This window comes from Coregonus lavaretus, assembly GCF_964263955.1.
Source record: "Coregonus lavaretus genome assembly, contig: HAP1_SCAFFOLD_2944, whole genome shotgun sequence".
Lineage (NCBI taxonomy): Eukaryota > Metazoa > Chordata > Actinopteri > Salmoniformes > Salmonidae > Coregonus > Coregonus lavaretus.
This window is the reverse complement of record NW_028164264.1, coordinates 37,501-56,356: the sequence shown is the minus strand read 5'-3', so window position 1 is coordinate 56,356 and position 18,856 is coordinate 37,501. Positions and strand designations below refer to the sequence as shown.

Sequence of the window (18,856 nt, the reverse complement as noted above, 5' to 3'; positions counted from 1 at the left end):
GGAGGACTGACTGACCACTACACCACGGCAGCTCACTATGCTCTAGGGGAGGACTGACTGTTTAGACCACTACACCACGGCAGCTCACTATGCTCTAGGGGAGGACTGACTGACCACTACACCACGGCAGCTCACTATGCTCTATGGGAGGACTGACTGTTTAGACCACTACACCACGGCAGCTCACTATAATCTAGGGGAGGACTGACTGTTTAGACCACTACACCACGGCAGCTCACTATGCTCTAGGGGAGGACTGACTGACCACTACACCACGGCAGCTCACTATGCTCTAGGGGAGGACTGACTGACCACTACACCCAACAGCTCACTATGCTCTAGGGGAGGACTGACTGACCACTACACCACGGCAGCTCACTGTGCTCTAGGGGAGGACTGACTGTTTAGACCACTACACCACGGCAGCTCACTGTGCTCTAGGGGAGGACTGACTGACCACTACACCACGGCAGCTCACTGTGCTCTAGGGGAGGACTGACTGACCACTACACCACGGCAGCTCACTATGCTCTAGGGGAGGACTGACTGACCACTACACCACGGCAGCTCACTGTGCTCTAGGGGAGGACTGACTGACCACTACACCACGGCAGCTCACTATGCTCTAGGGGAGGACTGACTGACCACTACACCACGGCAGCTCACTATGCTCTAGGGGAGGACTGACTGACCACTACACCACGGCAGCTCACTGTGCTCTAGGGGAGGACTGACTGACCACTACACCACGGCAGCTCACTATGCTCTAGGGGAGGACTGACTGACCACTACACCACGGCAGCTCACTGTGCTCTAGGGGAGGACTGACTGTTTAGACCACTACACCACGGCAGCTCACTATGCTCTAGGGGAGGACTGACTGACCACTACACCACGGCAGCTCACTGTGCTCTAGGGGAGGACTGACTGACCACTACACCACGGCAGCTCACTGTGCTCTAGGGGAGGACTGACTGTTTAGACCACTACACCACGGCAGCTCACTATGCCCTAGGGGAGGACTGACTGACCACTACACCACGGCAGCTCACTATGCTCTAGGGGAGGACTGACTGACCACTATACCACGGCAGCTCACTATGCTCTAGGGGAGGACTGACTGACCACTACACCACGGCAGCTCACTGTGCTCTAGGGGAGGACTGACTGTTTAGACCACTACACCACGGCAGCTCACTATGCTCTAGGGGAGGACTGACTGTTTAGACCACTACACCACGGCAGCTCACTATGCTCTAGGGGAGGACTGACTGTTTAGACCACTACACCACGGCAGCTCACTATGCTCTAGGGGAGGACTGACTGACCACTACACCACGGCAGCTCACTGTGCTCTAGGGGAGGACTGACTGTTTAGACCACTACACCACGGCAGCTCACTATGCTCTAGGGGAGGACTGACTGACCACTACACCACGGCAGCTCACTGTGCTCTAGGGGAGGACTGACTGACCACTACACCACGGCAGCTCACTATGCTCTAGGGGAGGACTGACTGACCACTACACCACGGCAGCTCACTATGCTCTAGGGGAGGACTGACTGACCACTACACCACGGCAGCTCACTATGCTCTAGGGGAGGACTGACTGACCACTACACCACGGCAGCTCACTGTGCTCTAGGGGAGGACTGACTGTTTAGACCACTACACCACGGCAGCTTACTATGCTCTAGGGGAGGACTGACTGACCACTACACCACGGCAGCTCACTGTGCTCTAGGGGAGGACTGACTGACCACTACACCACGGCAGCTCACTGTGCTCTAGGGGAGGACTGACTGACCACTACACCACGGCAGCTCACTGTGCTCTAGGGGAGGACTGACTGACCACTACACCACGGCAGCTCACTGTGCTCTAGGGGAGGACTGACTGTTTAGACCACTACACCACGGCAGCTCACTGTGCTCTAGGGGAGGACTGACTGACCACTACACCACGGCAGCTCACTGTGCTCTAGGGGAGGACTGACTGACCACTACACCACGGCAGCTCACTGTGCTCTAGGGGAGGACTGACTGTTTAGACCACTACACCACGGCAGCTCACTATGCTCTAGGGGAGGACTGACTGACCACTACACCACGGCAGCTCACTGTGCTCTAGGGGAGGACTGACTGACCACTACACCACGGCAGCTCACTATGCTCTAGGGGAGGACTGACTGTTTAGACCACTACACCACGGCAGCTCACTATGCTCTAGGGGAGGACTGACTGACCACTACACCACGGCAGCTCACTGTGCTCTAGGGGAGGACTGACTGACCACTACACCACGGCAGCTCACTATGCTCTAGGGGAGGACTGACTGACCACTACACCACGGCAGCTCACTGTGCTCTAGGGGAGGACTGACTGTTTAGACCACTACACCACGGCAGCTCACTATGCTCTAGGGGAGGACTGACTGACCACTACACCACGGCAGCTCACTGTGCTCTAGGGGAGGACTGACTGACCACTACACCACGGCAGCTCACTATGCTCTAGGGGAGGACTGACTGACCACTACACCACGGCAGCTCACTATGCTCTAGGGGAGGACTGACTGACCACTACACCACGGCAGCTCACTATGCTCTAGGGGAGGACTGACTGACCACTACACCACGGCAGCTCACTGTGCTCTAGGGGAGGACTGACTGTTTAGACCACTACACCACGGCAGCTTACTATGCTCTAGGGGAGGACTGACTGACCACTACACCACGGCAGCTCACTGTGCTCTAGGGGAGGACTGACTGACCACTACACCACGGCAGCTCACTGTGCTCTAGGGGAGGACTGACTGTTTAGACCACTACACCACGGCAGCTCACTATGCTCTAGGGGAGGACTGACTGACCACTACACCACGGCAGCTCACTGTGCTCTAGTGGAGGACTGACTGTTTAGACCACTACACCAGGGCAGCTCACTGTGCTCTAGGGGAGGACTGACTGTTTAGACCACTACACCACGGCAGCTCACTGTGCTCTAGGGGAGGACTGACTGACCACTACACCACGGCAGCTCACTGTGCTCTAGGGGAGGACTGACTGACCACTACACCACGGCAGCTCACTGTGCTCTAGGGGAGGACTGACTGTTTAGACCACTACACCACGGCAGCTCACTATGCTCTAGGGGAGGACTGACTGACCACAACACCACGGCAGCTCACTATGCTCTAGGGGAGGACTGACTGTTTAGACCACTACACCACGGCAGCTCATTGTGCTCTAGGGGAGGACTGACTGACCACTACACCACGGCAGCTCACTATGCTCTAGGGGAGGACTGACTGACCACTACACCACGGCAGCTCACTATGCTCTAGGGGAGGACTGACTGTTTAGACCACTACACCACGGCAGCTCACTATGCTCTAGGGGAGGACTGACTGACCACTACACCACGGCAGCTCACTATGCTCTATGGGAGGACTGACTGTTTAGACCACTACACCACGGCAGCTCACTATAATCTAGGGGAGGACTGACTGTTTAGACCACTACACCACGGCAGCTCACTATGCTCTAGGGGAGGACTGACTGACCACTACACCACGGCAGCTCAGTATGCTCTAGGGGAGGACTGACTGACCACTACACCACGGCAGCTCACTATGCTCTAGGGGAGGACTGACTGACCACTATACCACGGCAGCTCACTATGCTCTAGGGGAGGACTGACTGACCACTACACCACGGCAGCTCACTGTGCTCTAGGGGAGGACTGACTGACCACTACACCACGGCAGCTCACTATGCTCTAGGGGAGGACTGACTGACCACTACACTACGGCAGCTCACTATGCTCTAGGGGAGGACTGACTGACCACTACACCACGGCAGCTCACTGTGCTCTAGGGGAGGACTGACTGACCACTACACCACGGCAGCTCACTATGCTCTAGGGGAGGACTGACTGACCACTACACCACGGCAGCTCACTGTGCTCTAGGGGAGGACTGACTGTTTAGACCACTACACCACGGCAGCTCACTATGCTCTAGGGGAGGACTGACTGACCACTACACCACGGCAGCTCACTGTGCTCTAGGGGAGGACTGACTGACCACTACACCACGGCAGCTCACTGTGCTCTAGGGGAGGACTGACTGTTTAGACCACTACACCACGGCAGCTCACTATGCCCTAGGGGAGGACTGACTGACCACTACACCACGGCAGCTCACTATGCTCTAGGGGAGGACTGACTGACCACTATACCACGGCAGCTCACTATGCTCTAGGGGAGGACTGACTGACCACTACACCACGGCAGCTCACTGTGCTCTAGGGGAGGACTGACTGTTTAGACCACTACACCACGGCAGCTCACTATGCTCTAGGGGAGGACTGACTGTTTAGACCACTACACCACGGCAGCTCACTATGCTCTAGGGGAGGACTGACTGTTTAGACCACTACACCACGGCAGCTCACTATGCTCTAGGGGAGGACTGACTGACCACTACACCACGGCAGCTCACTATGCTCTAGGGGAGGACTGACTGTTCATACCACTACACCACGGCAGCTCACTATGCTCTAGGGGAGGACTGACTGTTTAGACCACTACACCACGGCAGCTCACTATGCTCTAGGGGAGGACTGACTGACCACTACACCACGGCAGCTCACTGTGCTCTAGGGGAGGACTGACTGACCACTACACCACGGCAGCTCACTGTGCTCTAGGGGAGGACTGACTGACCACTACACCACGGCAGCTCACTGTGCTCTAGGGGAGGACTGACTGACCACTACACCACGGCAGCTCACTGTGCTCTAGGGGAGGACTGACTGTTTAGACCACTACACCACGGCAGCTCACTGTGCTCTAGGGGAGGACTGACTGACCACTACACCACGGCAGCTCACTGTGCTCTAGGGGAGGACTGACTGACCACTACACCACAGCAGCTCACTGTGCTCTAGGGGAGGACTGACTGTTTAGACCACTACACCACGGCAGCTCACTGTGCTCTAGGGGAGGACTGACTGACCACTACACCACAGCAGCTCACTGTGCTCTAGGGGAGGACTGACTGTTTAGACCACTACACCACGGCAGCTCACTATGCTCTAGGGGAGGACTGACTGACCACTACACCACGGCAGCTCACTGTGCTCTAGGGGAGGACTGACTGACCACTACACCACGGCAGCTCACTATGCTCTAGGGGAGGACTGACTGTTTAGACCACTACACCACGGCAGCTCACTATGCTCTAGGGGAGGACTGACTGACCACTACACCACGGCAGCTCACTGTGCTCTAGGGGAGGACTGACTGACCACTACACCACGGCAGCTCACTATGCTCTAGGGAGGACTGACTGACCACTACACCACGGCAGCTCACTGTGCTCTAGGGGAGGACTGACTGTTTAGACCACTACACAACGGCAGCTCACTATACTCTAGGGGAGGACTGACTGACCACTATACCACGGCAGCTCACTATGCTCTAGGGGAGGACTGACTGACCACTACACCACGGCAGCTCACTGTGCTCTAGGGGAGGACTGACTGTTTAGACCACTACACCACGGCAGCTCACTATGCTCTAGGGGAGGACTGACTGACCACTACACCACGGCAGCTCACTATGCTCTAGGGGAGGACTGACTGACCACTACACCACGGCAGCTCACTGTGCTCTAGGGGAGGACTGACTGACCACTACACCACGGCAGCTCACTATGCTCTAGGGGAGGACTGACTGACCACTACACCAAGGCAGCTCACTGTGCTCTAGGGGACGACTGACTGTTTAGACCACTACACCACGGCAGCTCACTATGCTCTAGGGGAGGACTGACTGTTTAGACCACTACACCACGGCAGCTCACTGTGCTCTAGGGGAGGACTGACTGACCACTACACCACGGCAGCTCACTATGCTCTAGGGGAGGACTGACTGTTTAGACCACTACACCACGGCAGCTCACTATGCTCTAGGGGAGGACTGACTGACCACTACACCACGGCAGCTCACTATGCTCTAGGGGAGGACTGACTGACCACTACACCACGGCAGCTCACTGTGCTCTAGGGGAGGACTGACTGACCACTACACCACGGCAGCTCACTATGCTCTAGGGGAGGACTGACTGACCACTACACCACGGCAGCTCACTGTGCTCTAGGGTAGGACTGACTGTTTAGACCACTACACCACGGCAGCTCACTATGCTCTATGGGAGGACTGTTTAGACCACTACACCACGGCAGCTCACTGTGCTCTAGGGGAGGACTGACTGACCACTACACCACGGCAGCTCACTATGCTCTAGGGAAGGACTGACTGACCACTATACCACGGCAGCTCACTGTGCTCTAGGGGAGGACTGACTGACCACTACACCACGGCAGCTCACTGTGCTCTAGGGGAGGACTGACTGTTTAGACCACTACACCACGGCAGCTCACTATGCTCTAGGGGAGGACTGACTGACCACTACACCACGGCAGCTCACTATGCTCTAGGGAAGGACTGACTGACCACTATACCACGGCAGCTCACTATGCTCTAGGGGAGGACTGACTGTTTAGACCACTACACCACGGCAGCTCACTATGCTCTAGGGGAGGACTGACTGTTTAGACCACTACACCACGGCAGCTCACTATGCTCTAGGGGAGGACTGACTGACCACTACACCACGGCAGCTCACTATGCTCTAGGGGAGGACTGACTGTTTAGACCTCTACACCACGGCAGCTCACTATGCTCTAGGGGAGGACTGACTGACCACTACACCACGGCAGCTCACTGTGCTCTAGGGTAGGACTGACTGTTTAGACCACTACACCACGGCAGCTCACTATGCTCTATGGGAGGACTGTTTAGACCACTACACCACGGCAGCTCACTGTGCTCTAGGGGAGGACTGACTGTTTAGACCACTACACCACGGCAGCTCACTATGCTCTATGGGAGGACTGTTTAGACCACTACACCACGGCAGCTCACTGTGCTCTAGGGGAGGACTGACTGTTTAGACCACTACACCACGGCAGCTCACTGTGCTCTAGGGGAGGACTGACTGACCACTACACCACGGCAGCTCACTGTGCTCTAGGGGAGGACTGACTGTTTAGACCACTACACCACGGCAGCTCACTGTGCTCTAGGGGAGGACTGACTGACCACTACACCACGGCAGCTCACTATGCTCTAGGGGAGGACTGACTGACCACTACACCACGGCAGCTCACTGTGCTCTAGGGGAGGACTGACTGTTTAGACCACTACACCACGGCAGCTCACTATGCTCTAGGGGAGGACTGACTGTTTAGACCACTACACCACGGCAGCTCACTATGCTCTAGGGGAGGACTGACTGACCACTACACCACGGCAGCTCACTATGCTCTAGGGGAGCACTGACTGACCACTACACCACGGCAGCTCACTGTGCTCTAGGGGAGGACTGACTGTTTAGACCACTACACCACGGCAGCTCACTGTGCTCTAGGGGAGCACTGACTGACCACTACACCACGGCAGCTCACTGTGCTCTAGGGGAGGACTGACTGTTTAGACCACTACACCACGGCAGCTCACTGTGCTCTAGGGAAGGACTGACTGTTTAGACCACTACACCACGGCAGCTCACTATGCTCTAAGGGAGGACTGACTGACCACTACACCACGGCAGCTCGCTGTGCTCTAGGGGAGGACTGACTGTTTAGACCACTACACCACGGCAGCTCACTGTGCTCTAGGGGAGGACTGACTGACCACTACACCACGGCAGCTCACTGTGCTCTAGGGGAGGACTGACTGTTTAGACCACTACACCACGGCAGCTCACTATGCTCTAGGGGAGGACTGACTGTTTAGACCACTACACCACGGCAGCTCACTATGCTCTAGGGGAGGACTGACTGTTTAGACTACTACACCACGGCAGCTCACTATGCTCTAGGGGAGGACTGACTGTTTAGACCACTACACCACGGCAGCTCACTGTGCTCTAGGGGAGGACTGACTGACCACTACACCACGGCAGCTCACTATGCTCTAGGGGAGGACTGACTGTTTAGACCACTACACCACGGCAGCTCACTATGCTCTAGGGGAGGACTGACTGACCACTACACCACGGCAGCTCACTATGCTCTAGGGGAGGACTGACTGACCACTACACCACCGCAGCTCACTGTGCTCTAGGGGAGGACTGACTGTTTAGACTACTACACCACGGCAGCTCACTATGCTCTAGGGGAGGACTGACTGTTTAGACCACTACACCACAGCAGCTCACTGTGCTCTAGGGGAGGACTGACTGACCACTACACCACGGCAGCTCACTATGCTCTAGGGGAGGACTGACTGTTTAGACCACTACACCACGGCAGCTCACTATGCTCTAGGGGAGGACTGACTGACCACTACACCACGGCAGCTCACTATGCTCTAGGGGAGGACTGACTGACCACTACACCACGGCAGCTCACTGTGCTCTAGGGGAGGACTGACTGTTTAGACCACTACACCACGGCAGCTCACTATGCTCTAGGGGAGGACTGACTGTTTAGACCACTACACCACGGCAGCTCACTATGCTCTAGGGGAGGACTGACTGACCACTACACCACGGCAGCTCACTATGCTCTAGGGGAGCACTGACTGACCACTACACCACGGCAGCTCACTGTGCTCTAGGGGAGGACTGACTGTTTAGACCACTACACCACGGCAGCTCACTGTGCTCTAGGGGAGCACTGACTGACCACTACACCACGGCAGCTCACTGTGCTCTAGGGGAGGACTGACTGTTTAGACCACTACACCACGGCAGCTCACTGTGCTCTAGGGAAGGACTGACTGTTTAGACCACTACACCACGGCAGCTCACTATGCTCTAAGGGAGGACTGACTGACCACTACACCACGGCAGCTCACTGTGCTCTAGGGGAGGACTGACTGTTTAGACCACTACACCACGGCAGCTCACTGTGCTCTAGGGGAGGACTGACTGACCACTACACCACGGCAGCTCACTGTGCTCTAGGGGAGGACTGACTGTTTAGACCACTACACCACGGCAGCTCACTATGCTCTAGGGGAGGACTGACTGTTTAGACCACTACACCACGGCAGCTCACTATGCTCTAGGGGAGGACTGACTGTTTAGACTACTACACCACGGCAGCTCACTATGCTCTAGGGGAGGACTGACTGTTTAGACCACTACACCACGGCAGCTCACTGTGCTCTAGGGGAGGACTGACTGACCACTACACCACGGCAGCTCACTATGCTCTAGGGGAGGACTGACTGTTTAGACCACTACACCACGGCAGCTCACTATGCTCTAGGGGAGGACTGACTGACCACTACACCACGGCAGCTCACTATGCTCTAGGGGAGGACTGACTGACCACTACACCACCGCAGCTCACTGTGCTCTAGGGGAGGACTGACTGTTTAGACCACTACACCACGGCAGCTCACTATGCTCTAGGGGAGGACTGACTGACCACTATACCACGGCAGCTCACTATGCTCTAGGGGAGGACTGACTGACCACTACACCACGGCAGCTCACTATGCTCTACGGGAGGACTGACTGACCACTACACCACGGCAGCTCACTGTGCTCTAGGGGAGGACTGACTGTTTAGACCACTACACCACGGCAGCTCACTGTGCTCTAGGGGAGGACTGACTGTTTAGACCACTACACCACGGCAGCTCACTGTGCTCTAGGGGAGGACTGACTGACCACTACACCACGGCAGCTCACTATGCTCTAGGGGAGGGCTGACTGACCACTACACCACGGCAGCTCACTGTGCTCTAGGGGAGGACTGACTGTTTAGACCACTACACCACGGCAGCTCACTGTGCTCTAGGGGAGGACTGACTGACCACTACACCACGGCAGCTCACTATGCTCTAGGGGAGGGCTGACTGACCACTACACCACGGCAGCTCACTGTGCTCTAGGGGAGGACTGACTGTTTAGACCACTACACCACGGCAGCTCACTGTGCTCTAGGGGAGGACTGACTGACCACTACACCACGGCAGCTCACTATGCTCTAGGGGAGGACTGACTGACCACTACACCACGGCAGCTCACTATGCTCTAGGGGAGGACTGACTGTTTAGACCACTACACCACGGCAGCTCACTATGCTCTAGGGGAGGACTGACTGACCACTACACCACGGCAGCTCACTGTGCTCTAGGGGAGGACTGACTGTTTAGACCACTACACCACGGCAGCTCACTGTGCTCTAGGGGAGGACTGACTGTTTAGACCACTACACCACGGCAGCTCACTTTGCTCTAGGGGAGGACTGGCTGTTTAGACCACTACACCACGGCAGCTCACTATGCTCTAGGGGAGGACTGACTGACCACTACACCACGGCAGCTCACTATGCTCTAGGGGAGGACTGACTGACCACTACACCACGGCAGCTCACTGTGCTCTAGGGGAGGACTGACTGTTTAGACCACTACACCACGGCAGCTCACTATGCTCTAGGGGAGGACTGACTGACCACTACACCACGGCAGCTCACTGTGCTCTAGGGGAGGACTGAGTGACCACTACACCACGGCAGCTCACTGTGCTCTAGGGGAGGACTGACTGTTTAGACCACTACACCACGGCAGCTCACTGTGCTCTAGGGGAGGACTGACTGACCACTACACCACGGCAGCTCACTGTGCTCTAGGGGAGGACTGACTGACCACTACACCACGGCAGCTCACTGTGCTCTAGGGGAGGACTGACTGACCACTACACCACGGCAGCTCACTGTGCTCTAGGGGAGGACTGACTGACCACTACACCACGGCAGCTCACTATGCTCTAGGAGAGGACTGACTGACCACTACACCACGGCAGCTCACTATGCTCTAGGGGAGGACTGACTGACCACTACACTACGGCAGCTCACTGTGCTCTAGGGGAGGACTGACTGACCACTACACCACGGCAGCTCACTGTGCTCTAGGGGAGGACTGACTGTTTAGACCACTACACCACGGCAGCTCACTATGCTCTAGGGGAGGACTGACTGACCACTACACCACGGCAGCTCACTGTGCTCTAGGGGAGGACTGACTGTTTAGACCACTACACCACGGCAGCTCACTGTGCTCTAGGGGAGGACTGACTGACCACTACACCACGGCAGCTCACTGTGCTCTAGGGGAGGACTGACTGTTTAGACCACTACACCACGGCAGCTCACTGTGCTCTAGGGGAGGACTGACTGACCACTACACCACGGCAGCTCACTATGCTCTAGGGGAGGACTGACTGTTTAGACCACTACACCACGGAAGCTCACTATGCTCTAGCAAGTCGGGAATGTACTTGATGGAAACAGCGCATTGCTCTTTTTAATTTTTTTCAACCCATAGTCCTAATCTTAACCCCTCAAAATGAATACCTGAATTTAACCCTTTGACCAACTTCGACCAACTCCGTCGCCTTGTGGTTAGAGTGACCACCGTGAGATCGGAAGGTTGGGAGTTCGATCCCCGGCCGAGTCATACCAAAGACTGTAAAAATGGGACCCAATTTCGTCTCTGCACTCAGCATTAAGGAGATAGATTGGGGGTAATGCCCTGCTATAGACTAGTGTGCTGTCCAGGGGGTGTCCTGTACATCAAGCTGTCTCACTACAGAAACAGGAGATAGACTAGTGTCCTGTCCAGGGGGTGTACTGGTACATCAAGCTGTCTCACTACAGAAACAGGAGATAGACTAGTGTCCTGACCAGGGGGTGTACTGTACATCAAGCTGTCTCACTACAGAAACAGGAGATGGACTAGTGTCCTGACCAGGGGGTGTACTGTACATCAAGCTGTCTCACTACAGAAACAGGAGATGGACTAGTGTCCTGACCAGGGGGTGTACTGTACATCAAGCTGTCTCACTACAGAAACAGGAGATGGACTAGTGTCCTGTCCAGGGGGTGTACTGTACATCAAGCTGTCTCACTACAGAAACAGGAGATAGACTAGTGTCCTGTCCAGGGGGTGTACTGTACATCAAGCTGTCTCACTACAGAAACAGGAGATAGACTAGTGTCCTGTCCAGGGGGTGTACTGGTACATCAAGCTGTCTCACTACAGAAACAGGAGATAGGCTAGTGTCCTGTCCAGGGGGTGTACTGGTACATCAAGCTGTCTCACTGCAGAAACAGGAGATAGGCTAGTGTCCTGTCCAGGGGGTGCACTGTACATCAAGCTGTCTCACTATAGAAACAAGCTGTCTCTCGTTGCCTCCTGCTCCTATGAGCCATTCTGGCACACTACTTAATTAACTTTTTTAGTTGTTTCTGTTGTAACCACGCAGAGTTAATCCTGCAACCACGCAGAGTTAATCCTGTAACCACGCAGAGTTAATCCTGCAACCATGCAGAGTTAATCCTGTAACCACGCAGAGTTAATCCTGTAACCACGCAGAGTTAATCCTGTAACCACGCATAGTTAATCATGTAACCACGCAAAATTAATGCTGTAACCACGTAGAGTTAATCCTGTAACCATGCAGAGTTAATCCTGTAACCATGCAGAGTTAATCCTGTAACCACGCAGAGTTAATCCTGTGACCACGCAGAGTTAATCCTGTAACCACGCAGAGTTAATCCTGTAACCACGCAGAGTTAATCCTGTAACCACGCAAAGTTAATCCTGTAACCATGCAGAGTTAATCATGTAACCACGCAGAGTTAATCATGTAACCACGCAGAGTTAATCCTGTAACCACGCATAGTTAATCCTGTAACCACGCAGAGTTAATCCTGTAACCATGCAGAGTTAATCCTGTAACCACGCAGAGTTAATCCTGTAACCACGCAGAGTTAATCCTGTAACCACACAGAGTTAATCCTGTAACCATGCAGAGTTAATCCTGTAACCACGCAGAGTTAATCCTGTAACCACGCAGAGTTAATCCTGTAACCACGCAGAGTTAATCCTGTAACCACGCAGAGTTAATCCTGTAACCACACAGAGTTAATCCTGTACCCATGTAGAGTTAATCCTGTAACCACGCAGAGTTAATCCTGTAACCATGCAGAGTTAATCCTGTAACCACGCAGAGTTAATCCTGTAACCACGCAGAGTTAATCCTGTAACCACGCAGAGTTAATCCTGTAACCACGCAGAGTTAATCATGTACCAACGCAGAGTTAATCCTGTAACCACGCAGAGTTAATCCTGTAACCACGCAGAGTTAATCCTGTAACCATGCAGAATTAATCCTGTAACCACGCAGAGTTAATCCTGTAACCACGCAGAGTTAATCCTGTAACCAAGCAGAGTTAATCCTGTAACCACGCAGAGTTAATCCTGTAACCACGCAGAGTTAATCCTGTAACCACGCAGAGTTAATCCTGTAACCATGCAGAGTTAATCCTGTAACCACGCAGAGTTAATCCTGTACCAACGCAGAGTTAATCCTGTAACCACGCAGAGTTAATCCTGTAACCACGCAGAGTTAATCCTGTAACCATGCAGAGTTAATCCTGTAACCATGCAGAGTTAATCCTGTAACCACGCAGAGTTAATCCTGTAATCAAGCAGAGTTAATCCTGTAACCACGCAGAGTTAATCCTGTAACCACGCAGAGTTAATCCTGTAACCACGCAGAGTTAATCCTGTAACGACGCAGAGTTAATCCTGTAACCATGCAGTGTTAATCCTGTAACCACGCAGAGTTAATCCTGTAGCCACACAGAGTTAATCCTGTAACCACGCAGAGTTAATCCTGTAACCACGCAGAGTTAATCCTGTAACCACGCAGAGTTAATCCTGTAACCACGCAGTGTTAATCCTGTAACCATGCAGAGTTAATCCTGTAACCACGCAGAGTTAATCCTGTAACCACTCAGACTAAATCCTGTAACCACGCAGAGTTAATCCTGTGACCACGCAGAGTTAATCCTGTAACCACGCAGAGTTAATCCTGTAACCACGCAGAGTTAATCCTGTAACCACGCAGAGTTAATCCTGTAACCACGCAGAGTTCATCCTGTAACCATGCAGAGTTAATCCTGTAACCATGCAGAGTTAATCCTGTAACCATGCAGAGTTAGTCCTGTAACCACGCAGAATTAATCCTGTAACCACGCAGACTAAATCCTGTAACCACGCAGAGTTAATCCTGTGACCACGCAGAGTTAATCCTGTAACCACGCAGATTTAATCCTGTAACCACGCAGAGTTAATCCTGTATCCACGCAGAGTTAATCCTGTAAGCATGCAGAGTTAATCCTGTAACAACACAGAGTTAATCCTGTAACCACGCAGAGTTAATCCTGTAACCACGCAGAGTTAATCCTGTAACCACGCAGAGTTAATCCTGTAACCACGCAGAGTTAATCCTGTAACCACGCAGAGTTAATCCTTTAACCACGCAGAGTTAATCCTGTAACAACACAGAGTTAATCCTGTAACCACGCAGAGTTAATCCTGTAACCACGCAGAGTTAATCCTGTAACCACGCAGAGTTAATCCTGTAACCACGCAGAGTTAATCCTGTAATCACGCAGAGTTAATCCTGTAACCACACCAGAGTTAATCCTGTAACCACGCAGAGTTAATGGGTCAAAACATAGACGTTCATCTATAATACAGCAAATGACCACGTGAAACTAAGAGACCAGGTTACACAGACAGACGAACCCCATCCCAACCCTAACCCTAACCCCAAACAGGACGTAGCAGGGCTTTATCTGTGAAACTAAGAGACCAGGTTACACAGACAGACGAACCCCATCCCAACCCTAACCCTAACCCCAAACAGGACGTAGCAGGGCTTCACCTGTGACGACAGTACCTTAGTTATAAACCAGATTCAGTCAGGGTTAGAGTTTAGAAGCAGTTCTCTAGAACAGCCACCATTCTTTCTCATGAATATGTTATGTACATTCCTCCTCTGTTCTATTAGTTTACATGATCCTCTTTAAACATCATTCATCCCTTCCTCTCTCTCCCTCCCTCCCTCCCTCCCTCTCTCCCTCTCTCCCTCTCTCTCTCCCTCCCTCCCTCCCTCCCTCCCTCCCTCCTCTCTCCCTCCTCTCTCCCTCTAGGTAATGATGAGAACAGTTGTAGTCCAGTGTTGAGGTGTCCTGCAGAGTGTAGCTGTCTGGATACGGTGGTCCGCTGTAGTAACAAGGGCCTCAGCACCCTGCCTAAAGGACTGCCCAAGGACATCACAGAACTGTGAGACCTCATCTGACTGTCTGTCTGTCTGACTGTCTGTCTGTCTGTCTGTCTGACTATCTGTCTGTCTATCTGTCTGTCTGTCTGTCTGACTATCTGTCTGACTATCTGTCTGTCTATCTGTCTGTCTGTCTGTCTGTCTGACTATCTGTCTGTCTGTCTGTCTGTCTGTCTGTCTCTCTGTCTGTCTGTCTGTCTGTCTGTCTGTCTGGCTGGCTGTCTGACTGACTATCTGACTGTCTGTCATAGAAATAACTTCATCTCTTTCTTCCTTCATTCTCTCTCTCTCTCTCTCTCTCTCTCTCTCTCTCTCTCTCTCTCTCTCTCTCTCTCTCTCTCTCTCTCTCTCTCTATCTATCTATCTATCTCTTTCTCTCTTTCTCTCTCTATCTATCTATCAATCTATCTCTTTCTCTCTCTATCTATCTATCTATCTATCTCTTTCTCTCTTTCTCTCTCTATCTATCTATCTCTTTCTCTCTCTATCTATCTATCTATCTATCTCTTTCTCTCTTTCTCTCTCTATCTATCTATCTATCTATCTATCTATCTATCTATCTATCTATCTATCTCTCTATCTATCTATCTATCTCTTTCTCTCTTTCTCTCTCTCTCTATCTATCTATCTATCTCTTTCTCTCTTTCTCTCTCTATCTATCTATCAATCTATCTCTTTCTCTCTCTATCTATCTATCTATCTATCTATCTATCTCTTTCTCTCTTTCTCTCTCTATCTATCTATCTCTTTCTCTCTCTCTCTCTCTCTCTCTCTCTCTCTATCTATCTATCTATCTATCTATCTATCTATCTATCTATCTATCTATCTATCTATCTATCTATCTATCTATCTATCTATCTATCTATCTCTTTCACTCTTTCTCTCTCTCTCTATCTATCTATCTCTTTCTCTCTTTCTCTCTCTATCTATCTATCTATCTCTTTCTCTCTCTTTCTCTCTCTTTCTCTCTCTTTCTCTCTCTAGGTATCTGGATGGTAACCAGCTCACACAAGTTCCAGTGGAACTCTCCAATTACAAGCACTTAACACTCATGTAGGTGTCACACACACACACACACACACAGACACACACACACCCACACACACACTAGTGTATGTCCAGAGTGCCTTGTTGTCTGCAGTCTGCCTGTAGAGTGCAGCACTAACTCTGACTGGAAATATTGTCTATCGTGTGTGTGTGTGTGTGTGTGTGTGTGTGTGCATACAAGCCTCTGCGTGCATGTGTGTGTTATATGGTGCTGTGGTTTTCCTTGTTGTTTCAGTGATTTGAGTAACAACCAGATCAGCACACTGTCCAACTACAGCCTGAATAACATGACAGAACTACTGACACTGTGAGTCAACGCTGACTATATGTCTCTGGGGGGGAGGGGGGTCTCTGTGGGGGGTGTGGGGTCTCTGTTGGGGGGGGTGGGTGGGGGGGTCTCTGTGGGGGGGGGGGGTGGGGGTTTATGGAGGGAGGGGGGGTCTCTGTTGGGGTGGGGGGGGGGTCTCTGTGGGGGTGTGTGGGGTGGGGGGTCTCTGTGGGGGTGTGTGGGGGATGGGGTCTCTGTGGGGGGGGTGGGGTGGGGGGTCTCTGTGGGGGGGGGTTGTGGAGGGAGGGGGGGGTCTCTGTGGGGGTGTGGGGATTTGTGGAGGGAGGGGGGGTCTCTGTGGGGGTGTGGGGGTTTGTGGAGGGAGGGGGGGGTCTCTGTGGGGGTGTGGGGGTTTGTGGAGGGAGGGGGGGGGGTTACTATCCTTGTGTGGACCAGAAGGATAATAAAACAAGGAAAATTGGGAAATGGGGACATTTCACCTGTAACCCTCAAGGAAAAAGTCTATTTTAGGGTTAGGGTTAGAATTAGGGTTAGATTTAGGGTTAGATTTAGGGTTAGGAGTTAGGGTTATGTTTAGTTTTAGGGTTAGGGGTTTGAGGTTAAGGTTAGGATTAAGGTTAGGGTTAGGTTAATGGTTAGGGGTTAGGGAAAATAGGATTTTGAATGGGAATCAAAACGTTTGGTCCCCACAAAGATAGTAAAACTAAACGTGTGTGTGTGTGTACGCTGACGTATGTGTGTGTACTGTTATTTCCAATACATTACAGTACATTAAAATATGCACTAATCATGTAAAAGCTATGATCCCTTATTGATGTCACTTGTTAAATCCACTTCAAATCAGTGTAGATGAAGGGGAGGAGACAGGTTAAAGATGGATGCCTAAGCCTTGAGACAATTGAGACGTGGATTGTGTATGTGTGCCGTTTAGAAGGTGAATGGGCAAGACAAATTAGGTGCCAGGAGCACCGGTTTGTGTCAACAACTGCAACGCTGCTGGGTTTTTCACGCTCAACAGTTTCCCGTGTGTATCAAGAATGGTCCACCACCCAAAGGACATCCAGCCAACTTGACACAACTGTGGGAAGCATTGGAGTCAACATGGGGCCAGCATCCCTGTGGAATGCTTTCGACACCTTGTAGAGTCCATGCCCCGAAGAATTGAGGATGTTCTGAGGGCAAAAGGGAGTGCAACTCAATATTAGGAAGGTGTTCCTAATGTTTTGTACACTCAGTGTGTACCTCTGTGTTTTGTGTTTCAGAGGGTTTCTAAACTTAACATTGTAACAAGGCTATCTGTAGTGTGTTTTAACGTGTCTCTGTGTGTGTAGAATCCTGAGCTACAACCGTTTGAGGTGCATACCAGTCAGGGCCTTCGATGGACTCAAGTCTCTACGGTTACTGTGAGTATCCATGGTAACTATGGAACTAGATGACCTGTTGTGTGTCTGTAGGTCTCCATGGTAACCTGTTGTTGTGTGTGTGTCTGTAGGTCTCCATGGTAACCTGTTGGTGTGTGTCTGTAGGTCTCCATGGTAACCTGTTGTTGTGTGTCTGTAGGTCTCCACGGTAACCTGTTGTTGTGTGTCTGTAGGCCCCCATGGTAACCTGTTGTTGTGTGTCAGTAGGTCTCCATGGTAACCTGTTGTTGTGTATCTGTAGGTCCCCATGGTAACCTGTTGTTGTGTGTCTGTAGGTCTCTCCATGGAAACGACATATCTGTGATACCGGAGGGAGCTTTTAAAGACCTGGCCTCGCTCTCTCACCTGTGAGTAACACGCACGCATGCACACACCACTCATTGTTGTCTATCAACAATGACAAGCCACCTGGTTCTGATAACTTGGATGGAAAATTACTGAGAATTAGTAATAATTAATTAGGATAATAGCGGACGATATTGCCACTCCTATTTGCCATCTCTTCAACCTAAGCCTACAGGAAAGTGTGTGCCCTCAGGCCTGGGGGGAAGCAAAAGAAATTCCGCTACCCAAGAATAGTAAAGCCCCCTTTACTGGCTCAAACAGCCGACCAATCAGCCTGTTACCAAACCTTAGTAAATCGTGTTTGACCAGATACAATGCTTTTTTTCACAGTAAACAAATTAACAACAGATTTTCAGAACGCTTATAGGGAAGGACAATCAACAAGCACAGCACTTACACAAATGACTGATGATTGGCTGAGAGAAATATATAATAAAATGATTGTGGGGGCTGTTTTGTTAGACTTCAGTGCGGCTTTTGACATTATCGATCATAGTCTGCTGCTGGAAAAACGCATGTGTTATGGCTTTA

General features: G+C 52.1%; 1 protein-coding gene across 1 annotated transcript in view; it reads left to right on the top strand.

Moving 5' to 3' along the window:
- Positions 1 to 18,856, top strand: part of LOC311117260 (slit homolog 2 protein-like) — a gene marked incomplete at both ends in the record, with an annotated part of 70,425 nt that overhangs the window by 14,421 nt on the left and 37,148 nt on the right. Inside the window, 5 exon segments of the mRNA XM_084192230.1 lie at positions 15,093 to 15,225; positions 16,208 to 16,276; positions 16,506 to 16,577; positions 17,891 to 17,962; positions 18,256 to 18,327. Of these exon segments, the coding sequence (XP_084048356.1) occupies positions 15,093 to 15,225; positions 16,208 to 16,276; positions 16,506 to 16,577; positions 17,891 to 17,962; positions 18,256 to 18,327 (418 nt within the window).